Consider the following 14270-nt stretch of genomic DNA (forward strand, 5'->3'; position numbering starts at 1 on the left):
GGGGGCGTCGGAAGGTGAGTTCACTGTTTGTTTTTTTTTATTGACTTAAGTATAAGCCGAGGTGAGGCTTTTTGTGCTGAAAAAAATCGGCTTATACCCGAGTATATACGGTATTTCTTTTCTTTTTACCCAACTTCCATTAATGGCTACATTATACTGAATACTAACCTTATGCGATGGAAGGCAGCACCTCCAACTTTTTGCTGCCTGCCATAATTTTTTTTTATAACTCACTACACTAGTATTCTGTGCTTCGTGATGAGTACAGTAACTACCCTATTAAGTGTGATTGATATAAAATAATGCAGGCGTGAATGTCATTCATGCATGCAGAGGTGTAGGTGTCCTTCCACTTTAAAGGGACTGCAATTTTCTATTTACATCTGTCATTTGTAGAAGGTGAGGCAATTCCGCTCACAGAATGAATTGCTACAATTATTCTGAAGGGAAATGTGCCTATATCTTCTCCACACACACTGTACATGATCATTAAGCAGTCAGCTTTCCTGGCACTGTGTTTTTCTCTTCTGACAGCCCTTTATTAGTGTACTCTAAAATCTGTGTCCACATGCATCAATTAATAATGGCACAATACCATGGTGACGATCCCACTGATCTGCTCACGTGGATGAGCTGGAACGGTTTCATATGCAAAATATAAATATTTGATTGTATTATGTTTCAGAGGGCTTCATATTTCAGGACTGGTGCCAGAATATTGGACTTTACTAATAATTCATTGGTACATTAAAGTCCAAATACTGATGCTTTTTCTAATTTTTTTTTTTTTTTTTAATATGCCCTTTGTACAAAGTGGCAGCCACTTAAAAGAAATGCAAAATGCCAATACTAAGAGTCTTCAGCTGTGTGATTACTTACAGCAATGGGAATATCGCTGGTTATATTAATGGTCTTCCATGTGTTATCACATTCTAGAGGAAGCCGCTCCAGATTCTTTTCTAAATGGAGGCTGTAGAAACGCATTCATCACAATAACTTGTTATATGTGTAATTAGTGTTCTTTGCTGATGAAGACCATGCAATCATTAGGCAGCAATGCATTTAGTTGTAAATCATTTGTATATATTTGTGCTATGCCATATGGGTTTTATCATCTGTTGTGATGGCTAGTATTGCATTAGTATTGGCAATGTCATCTATTTCTTATTAAATAGTTGTGGCAAATCTTACATCATTAGACAAAAAACAAAAGTTAAAGCCATCATGCTGAAGCCGACCATAGTATTAATTGATGTACCCCCCCCACCCTCCCACACACACACCTCTCTTACATATCATGAAATTTATTTTGGCCCTTCTTAAAACTAGGGAATGCAAATTGTATAACCATTTTCCAATCCATATATATTTTCAGATTGACAGAATGTTGAATTTTAAAAAGATTTGTAATGATATGGAGTCTGCAACCTTTTTGAGCTTTTAGTATCTGAGTGTACTTAACAGTAGCTTTATGGCCATAGACAGAAATGGTCTGGAACTGTAATCCTGCCTGTGATTTAATTGAAGTGACTTCAGCATAGACAATCCATATGGAAATAGTAAATGTCAGTATTAAGCCTAACCAGAGTTAAAATCCCAGACTAAATATGCATACTGACATGAATAAAATTTGGAAATACAAAATAAAAGATGGTTAAAAATGTTTTATATTCTGCGGACATATTCCCTTTAATGACCTCTCCTAGATGTAAATGATAAAGGAACAGTACATGTAAAACTCATGTGTTATGATGATTAGTGGATTAAGTGAATGATACAGGATTCCCTCTTTGGTAGTTCCTGTTTTATATGAACCTTCCATTTGATCCTTGCGATAAGCATGATCAATGGCTTTTTTGGTTCTATGCTATAGAGCAGGTTCCCTGTGTGAATAGTGAATTACACCTCTACAAGGCAATGTGAGGCTTCAATAGAATAAATACTGTATAAGGCAATTTATTGACAATGAATATTATGTTTCACGGTATGTTGAGATTAGTTTACAGTAGATTGTCAATACCAGATCATTGGGATCGCGCCCCCTCTCCCCCATGAAAACATTTTAAGAGTCAGTGGTCTCTTCACAGCTCACCAAGTAGATTGCCGTAAATTCCATAGCGCAGGAGCTGTTATTGCAGTTTAACCTTATTTACTTGAATAATACATTCTCTCAACCCATTACATGTGACTAAATGACGTGATCAGCTGCACTTATAAATGATGTGATCAGGCTGCCGCTTCTATTACTTTATCACTGGGGGTGTTGCCTTTCTGATATTGACTTATCCTTTGAGTTCTTCATCAGTATTTTCATTCAATAAAACCCCTGTATTATCTCAATGATCTCTGTTTGCTCCAATAACAAACTACATCTTTACTGAATATGCAAGATTTTTATAATAATATAATAATTTTTATATAATCTAATTTATTTTTACAGGCCATTGAGACTCATTTAATACGTAAATCTGGTAATGGTTTAACGTATATTGCTGAATGGAAAGGAGGTCTTCTGGAGCATAAAATGGGACATTTGACATGTTTTGCCGGTGGTATGTTTGCCCTGGGAGCAGATGGAGCACCAAATGACAAAACAGGGCATCATATTGAACTGGCTGCAGAGATCGCAAGGACATGCCATGAATCCTATGACAGAACAAGTAAGTCAGTTATTTGTAATATTCTTTTTAACAAATGTATTATATTGTTGTCTATACGTGTTAATCTTTATTGTACTGCTGTCAACTGTAAGGTGTAGTGTTACAGAATTATGCTATATTATTGGTTCCACCACCAACCTTTCATCCAGGACAGTGTCAGGATCACAATAATGTCCTCCTATATTATGGGCTCTTCCCTCCTGGCTTATCCTTTCCCCTGACGGATGTTTTTTGTCATTATTGTTTAAAGCAATTTTTGGAAAGCAGACAGCCCTGGTGATTGCATTTGTTTCAATGAACAGTTGAAATCCTGTACCACCATCATGCTACTTTGTGAAACACCAATAAAATTCATGGAAACATACATTTACATTACAAATAACTTGCATCAAAGCAGAGGTTTATGCACAAATAGGGATGTATAAATAAGTCAAAGTGAGCAGATTTATATTTACCACAGTACACAACATCAACATGAATTTACACTCCCAAAAATGCTCAAACAAAAGCCATGCAATATTTGGTTGTAATCCACCACTAAAATATGTACAAATCCAGACTACCGTATATACTCCAGTAAAAGCCGAGTTTTTCAGCACAATTTTTGTCCTGAAAATTCCCCACTCGGCTTATACTCAGGTATATAAAAAAAATAATAATAAACTGAGTACTCACCATTCTGACAGCCCGGGCAGCAGCTGAAATCACAGTTGTGTGCCGACCGGGATTTGCGCACAGAGCTGCTGCGGACCTGGCGCCGGCCTGAAGAAAGAGGCGCTGTCGCGCGGACCCACCGCAATATTTGAAATAGAAGAGGAGCTGCCAGGGCCATCAGAAAGGTGAGTACAATGTTTATTTCTTTAGGGGATGGCTATATACTACAGGGGGCTGGCCGGCTATATACTACAAGGGGCTGGCCGGCTATATACTACAGGGGAGTAGGCAGGCTATATACTACAGAGGGGCAGGCTATATACTAGAGCAGTGACCAATGCATTTCCCACCCTCGGCTTAGGTTTAGGTAGAGTCAATAGGTTTTTCCAGTTTTTTGTGTTAAATTAGGGGTCTCAGCTTATACTCGGGTTTGTTTATACTCTAGTATATATAATACTTATATAAAAAAAAATGTCATTTTCTAAAATCTGTAAGATGTGAGGAGTTAATACATACAATATGCAGCAAAGGGAATGTTAAATCCACAGGTTTTGCCAAAGAATCTTTGCAGAAAATTGCACAGAGCTTCATACAGATAAATATTGTACACTCCCCTACTCAACGGATCCCAAATGTAAACTGTGCTCTCTGATTGTTTTGGGTAGGAGAGATTTAATAACTTGAACATTAGTTCACGTTAATGCTTTCCAAAATTTAGCAACAGATTTTGCTACAGAAGTCAATATTTAGTTTAGCTGTGAGAAGCTCCTCTGTGTACCCTTCTCCAGCTTCTACCTGTATGCTAATGACTTAGAGGCTGGAGGGGGATACATTACAGAAGGCTATAACTTTAGATAACTGGCACCTATAGTATCAGGATTGTGTTACTAGGTACCAGGGATCCTGAGATATTACAGGAGTAATCAGGAGTGATTTGTGTGTATAAAAATAGCACCTGAAAGTGACTTTAAACATGGTTATCTCTGCATCCCTGGCACCTATAAACACAATCCCTTCTTTCAGAGGGAAAAAAAATAAGATTCTAGAGGCCAGGGATGCAAAGTTATGGCTCTTAGAATCAGGATGTATGTCATATTTCCTTGACCTTAGAGGTGGCCCCTGTAAGGACGTATAACTCTTTCCCTGCCAGGGACGTACAGAGGAGAAAAGGGGTTTCCCAAAGTTTGAATGTTATCCCCTATTAAAATGATAGTAGATAACAATCTGGTGTCCCACTGCTTTCAGGCCCGTCATTGGGCAGCTGCATCACCTGCTGGGAAATGAGTTGAGTATATTGTATTCTGTTACTTGTGTACTTGCATGCATGTCATTCAACTGCTTCAGTGGCCAAGTAGCTTCAGTCTTGAGTCAATAAATAGCTTCCCATACTTTAGAAAGTTCCCTGCTAAGTCATATGACTTAGTCTGGAATCCTAATTTTAAAAATGTGTGGAAAATCTGCATAAATTAGTGAGATATTCCGCTTGGAATTCTTTAAATATGGAGAATGTAAATTCTTACAAATAATGCAATATAGTTGTCACATACTACAGACTGTCCGTATTCACTTTTTATTGCAAGCCCAAATAAAACACTTTTTCCCCCTATATTGCACATGTAAGCTTCAAACCTCTGTGCACAATAAATCTGTATGCAGCCCTAGAGTGCCTAATCTCTCTGCTATACCTCCATATACCTTTTATTTTGTATAGGAGCATGATGATATTTTCTGGTGTTAATTATAACTTATCACTCATTTTGTGTTGGTTAGCACTGAAGCTTGGACCTGAGGCATTCAGATTTGATGGAGGGGTAGAGGCAATTGCTACAAGACAAAACGAAAAATACTACATCCTACGACCTGAGGTGATCGAAACCTATATGTATATGTGGAGATTTACACACGACCCAAAATATCGACAGTGGGGCTGGGAAGCTGTCCAGGTAAGCAGATTTATAGATTTTTGTGTGAGAATATAGATATCCTTATATTGACATTCATTAAGGGAGTTGTTCAGGATGGGATTGTTTTTTCCTATTGGCCCCATGTGGTACAAAAATAATAAAACTCTCTGTGGTCCTTACCTCTAGTCAAGCATGACACCTCTCATCTTGCCATTCTGTATTGGGATACAGAGGTGCAGCAGTGAAGTAATATCAACAGCACGCATCCGCTGCAGCCTAATACAGAACACAGACGCTGAGCCTCTGTACACCAACACGGACAGTGACTGGAGGCAAGGAATTATGAGTAAAAGTTCTTTGTTCTTTTTGCACCACCTCGAGCCAATAGAAAAGATGGCCATACCTGACAACCCCTTCACTATAGATTTGCAGATCCGTATTAACAGTCAAAAATCGCAAGTCTTTTTAGAAGTTACCAAACCCCTGTTGTATTATCTTCTATTTTTTATCTTCATGCAATTTACCACATTTACCAATTTCAATCCATCTGTTATTCCTATTTTTAAAAGCCTTGCTAGGAATATCCATTCTTCTACCTATTCCTCACCTTCCATCATTCATTATGTTTCAGTTGTTGGCCAAATCCATATTTCCATACTAGTAGCTTACAGCAGTATTCATCATATTAACCTACACATCATAGTCCCAGAGTGACTTAAAAGCCATTTTTGTTGCCTCGCTTTTATTTCATTGTTGCCAGCCCTGGCAGTAGTAGATGGCACTGTTAAATGTCTAGCGGGAAAACTCAATATGCCATATAAACACTTTGACATTTCGACACTGCATCTTTACTAATACAAAATGCATTGTTATTGTTATTGTTAAAGGGGTATTCTCGTCTGGGCATTCACATCCAGATTCATTAATCTGTCATATGTAAACATTTCTTCAATTAGATGTTATTAAAAAAAATGTTCCTGTGTGAAGATAATTTCTCATAAATGTAGTCATGTTGTCCCTTAGAAACAAGACTGTGTCCTCGGATACAACCACCTCTGCTGGAGGGATCGCACAAAGAAACAAAAAGTTTTTGTATATGAAATGTCTCGGAGTTACTACATGTCCCACAGCCGTCCTGTGGTAATGATCGCTGAATCCAGGAGGCCAGGCAGGACTCAATAGCGCATGTCTGGCCACTGCTGCCAGATTGCGAGGTGGTCGTAACCGAGGAAGCTATCTCGTTTCTAAGGGACAACATGGTCACATTTATGAGAAATTATCTTCACACAGGAACATTTTTTTTAATAACATCTAATTGAAGAAATGTTTATATATGGCAGATTAATGAAACTGAATGCAAATGCCGAGATGAGAATACCCCTTTAAGTACTAGTAAAAATGGATATACAGATAACTTGCTGCATATTCTTTACAACTGTGAAACTATGGCCACTTTGTTGGCATGTCCTTCTCCACACTGACCCAATCAAGAAAATCACAAAATATAGAAGTTATATATCCATCAACACATTTGGCAAGAATACTAGAGTAAAATAAAACTGTCTGAAATGGCTTGGACCTAATTTATTAAAGGGGTTTCCCCACGAAACAAGTTAGGCCTATCCTGTGGATAAGGCCTATCTTGCTGATCGATGAGCGTCTCTGTGATTAGACCCCCACAGATCACGAGAATGGGAGTCCGATGCACCCTTGTTGCTCCCCAGGGTGAGCAGAGCAGCCGGTCACGTTTGTGTTGGTTGCCGTTAATCTCTATGGAGCTTATGAAGATTGCAGAGTACGGCGCTCGGCAGTCTCTGTCAGCTTTATAGACATGAACAGTGCAGCTCGGCCATGTGCAACCAGCTCCTCTGCTCATCACTGGGAGCGACGAGTCAACTGACGGGGGATACATCGGACCTCCGACCTCCGTTGTGGATAGATCCTAACTTGCTTTGCAGGAAAACCTCTTTTTTTAGACCATTGTTAGGCAGTTTTCCAATTTGTATGAAATAGGGTAGCCCAAGGTAAAGAGTCAATGCACAAAAAAATTTATTATTTTGGCAAGGCAAAGTAGACCAACTAATAGATAGTACAATGTACAACTCCACGGTCTTAGACTGCACCAGATTAATCACAGTGATAAATGTGGAGCAACTAAATACTAAAGTCATGTGTAGTCTTGGACCTGCACATCTGAAACATTCTGAACAGTAGTCTATGTGTGTTTCAAGTACAGCTGACAATGCTTTTCCATCACATACATTTGATACTTTTTTTGTTACAGGAGTCACTTACTTTGGGGGGGGTGTCTCAAAGCTGTTAAAAAACACAGAAATTGTAAAGAGTTAATTTTAGTACATGGGGATTTTAATTAAATCCTTGGAGAGTTTAGATTTTAAGCTACCAGAACGTTCATGGGACTGGTACGATGTTTAAAATTTATGTATATTTATATAAATAAAATGGCAGCACACCGATATAAAAAATGGGGGTCACATTTTTTTTATTTTATTTCTTATTAGTATATTGGCATTTTTTATTTTTATTTTAAGTATTTAACCAAGTCCACAAGGTGTGCACCCAACTCCCCCGATGCAGCTGGATATTTTGTTGTTTTTTTTAAGTATGTGGGTATATGTATATAAATCATATGTGCTGTAACAGCAATACGTTATGTAACATGATCTCTGCAGAGTTGGTAATATGATGCATGTGTTACATGAGTATAGGGTAATTTGGCATAGGCTTGTTTTGGTCCTGACAGTAATGTGATGATCTGCTATATAATGGACATGGGTGAAGTAGAGCTTCTTACAGTTGCTGGATGCATGCTAATTGTAGGTTAGCGATGTGATGGGCTCTCCAGCTCTTTCTTTGTCCGGGGAAGTATTGATTACTCAAGATCACCTCTTTATCATCAGCACTTTTCCATTCTCATCATCCCTATTTTAATGTGATTTGAAAATAGGAAGACCTCATTCTCTGAATGTATGTTATATCAGCCAAATGACAAGACCTTTGAACACTCAACTTTATTGCTATGAAATCAATTCCCTGTAACATTTCAATTAGATTTATTTAATGTAATTTCTAATTGAAAAGGCAACAAATCAAGAGCCTTCCTCTGGCTTAGTTAATATTTCATGCTGATTGGAAGTCACACAAAAAAGTCACATAAAAAGCTTCCTGCTGGATGAATTGTTTCCTTTTATTCATTTCACTGATTATCGTTTGCTAAGATTTCTGCCAACTTTTAGCCTTACAAGAACCTCAAAATGATTCATTCTAAATTGATTTATCCATATGGAAACCGTTTGCTCCTACTGGGTAGTCTGGTATTTATTACAATATTGTTTCATTCAAATCTAACAATTTCCTTCATACTGTCCATTTTTAAAAATTTCAGCTCTGAAGCTATAAGAATTTTGAAGTTCACACATCAGTCTTGTTTCCGGAAGGTTTTAGCAGAATGCAACAGTGCGTGGACACAGACACCTATTGTCATGAAATATTACAACATTTTAGCTCTCATTACAGAACATTAGTTTTCCTTTAACGTAACAATGCCTAACATCTGGGGGGGTTGCTTGTGCATAAATAGGATGTAAAATTGGAGAGACATTTACAATGTACAAAGTAATGAGACATATTATGAATCATGCACCAAAATATTCAGTAATAGGCATGTGCATAAATTGAGCTTCAGTATTTTAAAATTAGTTTTTTAATAGAAACGTGTATGTGTCTCAGTGAATCTTATTATACTAATACTGTAATATGTATAGCTGTAAATCCAAAGTGTCACTGAAACCTGGCAATGCTAATTGACTCTCTGCCCAAACTGAAGCCGCATACATCTTTTTCTCTGTCTTATCTGTCTTTGTAAATTGAGACCATGCCTATATTCTTTGCGACAAGGTGCTTTCAATTGGCAGAAATGTGCAGAGTAATTGGATTTTGCAGGCTAATCGAAACATTGACAGTAGATTCATGTGCTGAAGCTTGATTGTATTCTTGTGCTTGTCAGGCATTGGAAAAGTACTGCAGAGTGGAAGGAGGCTATTCTGGAATCAGGGATGTTTATGCTACCCATCCCTCTCATGATGATGTGCAGCAAAGTTTTTACCTTGCGGAGACTCTCAAGTAAGTATGGACAGTGTTCAAGAGGGCGATTAATGTTAAGCAGCCCCGGCTCAGATGAGCACAGGCCATTAACACTCTTGACATTCTCATAATGTTTCATGACATTAGAGCAGCAATGGCTTAAATATTGGCAAGTAATTGACTACAAAGTGTGGGGACCGTGTTCTTGTATTCGCAAATAATTTAAGTATTGTTTTTTGGGGGTTTTAGAGTTACGAATCAAAATTAATGGTTTTCAGTTATGCTTATTCACAGCCCCTGTAATCACTCAAAAATGGCAGTAACATTTATTGTTTTATTCATTTTTTCTTTAACTTGCATGTTAGAGATTTTTCCATAGACATTTATCCACCTAGGAGGCTTCTCTGCCCTGGAGTCACAGGAAGGCCTACCAGACATTTGGTCCCCCGTTCTCCTGATTATAATTTTCTCAAATATGGTTCTTATACTTCAGATTGGTGGGATCTAATTCCAATTAGTTATGATCAATGAATTTCTAGTTGCCACAAAAGACAATGGAGGATGCATATAATGGACAATAAATGCAAAAAATATGTTTATTAGAAAACATGTAACACCAATTGACACACAGGAGCACCTAAAATGACTCCATAAGGTGTATGCAACCATCTAAAGCCAAGAGGCATCCATGGGCCCTATAAACCTTCCAAACTGCCTGAAAAAATGAGCAATGGACCGAACACAATGATGGTATCAATGTAGCAAAAAGTACAGCAATGATAATAAATAGTCAGACAAATACCCAACTCATGCCTACAACCAAATCAAAAAAATGTCCAGAATATCATACCCATAATGTAAAGTGTGGGAATTGGTCAAGAAGGAGGGAGGCATGGACAGAAGGAAGGGGAGGCAAACTGAATTTCTAGTTACACAACTCTTCAATATCCCTAATGTGGATGTATTGAATGATTATTAGACTTGTAAAAATTACTACTTAGGACTTGTTTGCATAAACCAGTGCTGCCTTACATTCCTCTGCGTTTTCTTGGTCTCTATAATTAAAACCTAGACCAATGTTTTCCACCATTTCATTGTTTTGCTTCTATAACAGAGCAGAACAAACAAACTAAAGAAAGCCTTAAAGGGAGAACAGAATATTCATTTTACTGCAATGGGGTACATTGGGTTTCTTTTTGAGCATCTCCACACACTACTTTTATCCATTAGAATATTTATATAGAGCCATTGTATACGGCAACACTTTACACTTCATGGGGTACATATACATGCAAAATCGGACAATAACATTGCTAGATGAAACAGTAGGAGTAAGGGCCCTGCTTGCAATAGCTTACAATCTATCCATGATGCAGATGACACCATGTCACACCAGCCATTATTCATAGAAATGCCCACATAAGTTCATTGGACAGTTAATGGATTTCTATCATTCGGATGTAAAATGATTTCATGCAGAATTATCACTTCTGTTATGTCTTGTAGATCTGTTTCCTGTGAAGAGACTTCTATATAATAATAACACTGTGCTCTGCTGTTTCAGGTATCTCTACTTATTATTTTCCGATGATGATCTTCTTCCATTAGAACATTGGATTTTCAATACTGAGGCACATCCCCTGCCCATTATCCAGAAGGCTGACAGAACGATACAAAGAATAGAGAACTAAGAGCGACACAAATTGCTTTTTATACCAGAAATCCATTGCATTCCTACAAGAGTCTGATCTTTATTTTCTTTCTTAGATCCAGGACAGATCGCTCTTCATGTCTATTAACCTGTTTTTATTTTTCTTCTGAAGTTGTGAACCAACATTTTGCAGTCTGTCATGTTTACTTTAAGATTCCTGGGTGATTGTCGAGCCATTCCTAGTGATCTAACCAATGACTGTGAATTGAAAGCACCTTTCTTCTTGGACATTCCGTGTACTTAGACACCATCCTCAGCCATATAGAATAGAACAGTCTGCACCTTTCTGTTACTAACTCCTCTTTCCTATTATTTGACTGCAAAGATCCTTCCTCCTCTGTGAGGAGATTGTCTGCTTTAAGCTGTAATATTTTGCCATGTTGCAAAAAGCCATAATGATTACTATAAAGAATGACTTCTTTTCCTTTCCAGTTATATGTGAATCTGATTTGTCTGAAGTTCACTGAGGACAAATTGTGTAACTGTGATATCTTCCTCTTATGCGGGTTTTCTTTGGTAAAATGTCCTGAACCGTTTCATTTCTAAGAAAAGTGTGATCTAGAAATGACTTTATTCCATGCAGACACAACTCTATTTTTTTTTGGCAGTGGCCCAACATTTTTTTTCTAATTTAATCTTTGTTGAGTGAATAGCCATCTAATCTGTTCAATGAAGCTGTTCTTAAAGTATTTTGGTTATAAGACTAGATTTATCTATATATATATATATCTATATCTATAAATATTCTGATCTATAGACAATCCAGGTGTGTCAAAATAAAATGTTCTGATTATTTTCCTAGAGCGATATGTCACTTGTCATTATATTGTAGAATATTTCATGTGATATATTTTCAGAGCATAAAAACAATTGTAAACCAGGTTTTTGAGATTATTTTCTGTTAATGTGCAAAACAAAAATCTGTCAAGGTTATGCTGGAATTTCATACTCTCATTCCATAGACTAGGCTGAAACCAAAAGCTTAGATGTTAATCCCTAAACTGGAGTCTAGTTGATAGTATTGCATTTTTACATTATTTTTTTTCTAAACTTTTGTTGGTGTCATTTAGTCAGCTAAATGATATTGATCTGCTTCATAGAATAATTTGTTTGCATTAGTTTCAAGCATTGGGCTGGCAGATGCTTCTATGGAAGCAGATAATATACTTTCTCTGGCACTTAAAGGTAGCAGAAGTAAAAGCAGTGCTTACAGTAAGGCAACTTTTAATGTTTAAAGAAATTAAACCAGAAAAAATGCATTCATATAAAATCTCCAAATTTATAGCAATTGGGCAGGATTGTAGAGAAAGCACTCTAGTTCTGCCTTCATCATCACGTCCTTTTGGGGTTTAAAATCCTGTTCTGAATTTCTGTAAGGGATTGTCAAGCAAGTTTTTCTCTTTTCTAATGCTCAGAACCAGTACCTTTAAAGTTTTCTACTTTCCTTACAGGCTGCTAATTTCTTATCAGAACATGCAGCTCGGCTAATTTCTTATCTGAGTTGGGTCATCACTACACCTTTTGAGCAATTGAACAGTTATTTCTTCGGTGTTAAAAGATACCAGAAATATCAGGAGCATGATGGGACCTAGTTATGGCAGAAACCGGATCAGTGACATGAGTGTTGGACCTCATGCACATGAATGGTATAGGTATTTGGCACATTCCTTGCACGGTGCCTCATGGTTCATGCACCTCATTTATGGAATTGCCCAAAAGAAGGCAATGGGTAGGGAGTTAGCTGCAATTTGGGAAGCTAGGTCACAGCCAAAACCCACGGTTGTGTGCATGAGGCTTAAATGCTTTTTTTAATATAAGATTTTTCCTGATGGATATCCCCTTTAAAAAAAATCAGAAATGCTATTTATGGTATGATATTAATTGGGAAGACATTCATTTTTGGCATCATCTCGATGTCTTATGATGGTAACGCCTTATAGGAAATCTACCATTTTTTTTAATGCATTGTGAGCCAAACATACCTTGAGAATATTGTAGCAGCACAGAAACATACATGTCTTGGACCTTGGGAAAGATGGGTGCAGAATGGCTGCCCGTATATAAACACACTGCTGTACATTACTTCTACATACACAGGAGCTGTCCAGACTGGACCAATCAACCTGAGCTAGATGACTCGTACACAGCAGCTGGGGGCTGGTGCAGCAATTGATAACCTTTGCCGGTCAGGGACAACACAGTGATTACAATGTTGCAGTGCATAATTAGGGTGAGGAGAAGCACTGAAGTAGCCATAGGAGCGACAGTGTCTCATTATCATAATTTGATCATGTCTTTTTTTAGCAAAACAACTCGGTTAATGGATTAAACAAGATATGTTTCTGCTTAAACAAGTTATGTTTGGTTCATGCATAAAAAAAGTGTTAGATTTCCTTTAACATAAAATCCGAGACAATGAAGTCATGATCCGTGTCCTTTTTTCATTCTTATTAAATCCAACTCTTGTCTTTATCTATAATGCACTTTACTTCACCATTCCAATTAACATATATCTTCAAATGGTTAATTAGCTGTGTCTATTAAGTCCAAAGACCAGATTTCTTCTCACCATTAATTCTCTCTTATAGTTTTTTTTTTTTTTTTTTTGGGGGGGGGGGGTTGATTGTACATTAATTCTCCTTTACTTCCTTATTTATTAATTGTTGTAGCTAATCTCAATACAGTGGAAAAGCAATATATCTGTGTAGCTACTTATGTTCTAGATCACTCATGGACTGCTGGATTGTTGCATCAGCCCTCTGCAAAAGCCAAATGCATGTATTCCGTTTAAAGGCTAAGGATAAATTGGGTAGTCAAGCAGGCTTCTATGGCTCACTGTGTGCAAGGATGTCACAAGTTGTGCTAATACATATGTGGCTTAGCTACACTGACAAATTACATTTGATAGATCTGTGCACAACGAATATAAGATTGTGTGTTATTATTGAAGTTAAAGGGGTTGTCCACTCACTTTCAGCAACTAATTGATATGGGTTGTGCAAGGAAAAGTTATACAGTTTTCCAATATACTTTCTGTATCAATTCCTCACTATTTTCTAAATCTCGCTTTGCTTTCCTGTTATAGAAAGATTCTATGTTTACTTGCAATGGAAGCAAGCAGAGATCTAGAAAACAGTGAGGAATTGATACAGAAAGCATATTGGAAAATTGTGTGACTTTTCCTTGCACAAACCATATCAATTATTTGCTGATAGTGCACAACCCCTTTAATTTGAT

The 14270-nt window shown here is 37.3% G+C and overlaps 1 protein-coding gene across 1 annotated transcript in view; it reads left to right on the plus strand.

The window, feature by feature from the left end:
• Positions 1–14052, plus strand: part of MAN1A1 (mannosidase alpha class 1A member 1) — a 133813-nt gene extending 119761 nt beyond the window's left edge. Inside the window, exons 10-13 of the mRNA XM_072141681.1 lie at positions 2441–2660; positions 5085–5257; positions 9246–9361; positions 10887–14052. Coding sequence (XP_071997782.1) covers positions 2441–2660; positions 5085–5257; positions 9246–9361; positions 10887–11013 — 636 coding nt within the window. The 3' untranslated portion in view covers positions 11014–14052. The remainder of the gene's footprint in view (positions 1–2440; positions 2661–5084; positions 5258–9245; positions 9362–10886) is intronic.
• Positions 14053–14270: the final 218 nt, after the last annotated feature.

This window comes from Engystomops pustulosus, chromosome 3 (genome assembly GCF_040894005.1).
Source record: "Engystomops pustulosus chromosome 3, aEngPut4.maternal, whole genome shotgun sequence".
Classification (NCBI taxonomy): domain Eukaryota; kingdom Metazoa; phylum Chordata; class Amphibia; order Anura; family Leptodactylidae; genus Engystomops; species Engystomops pustulosus.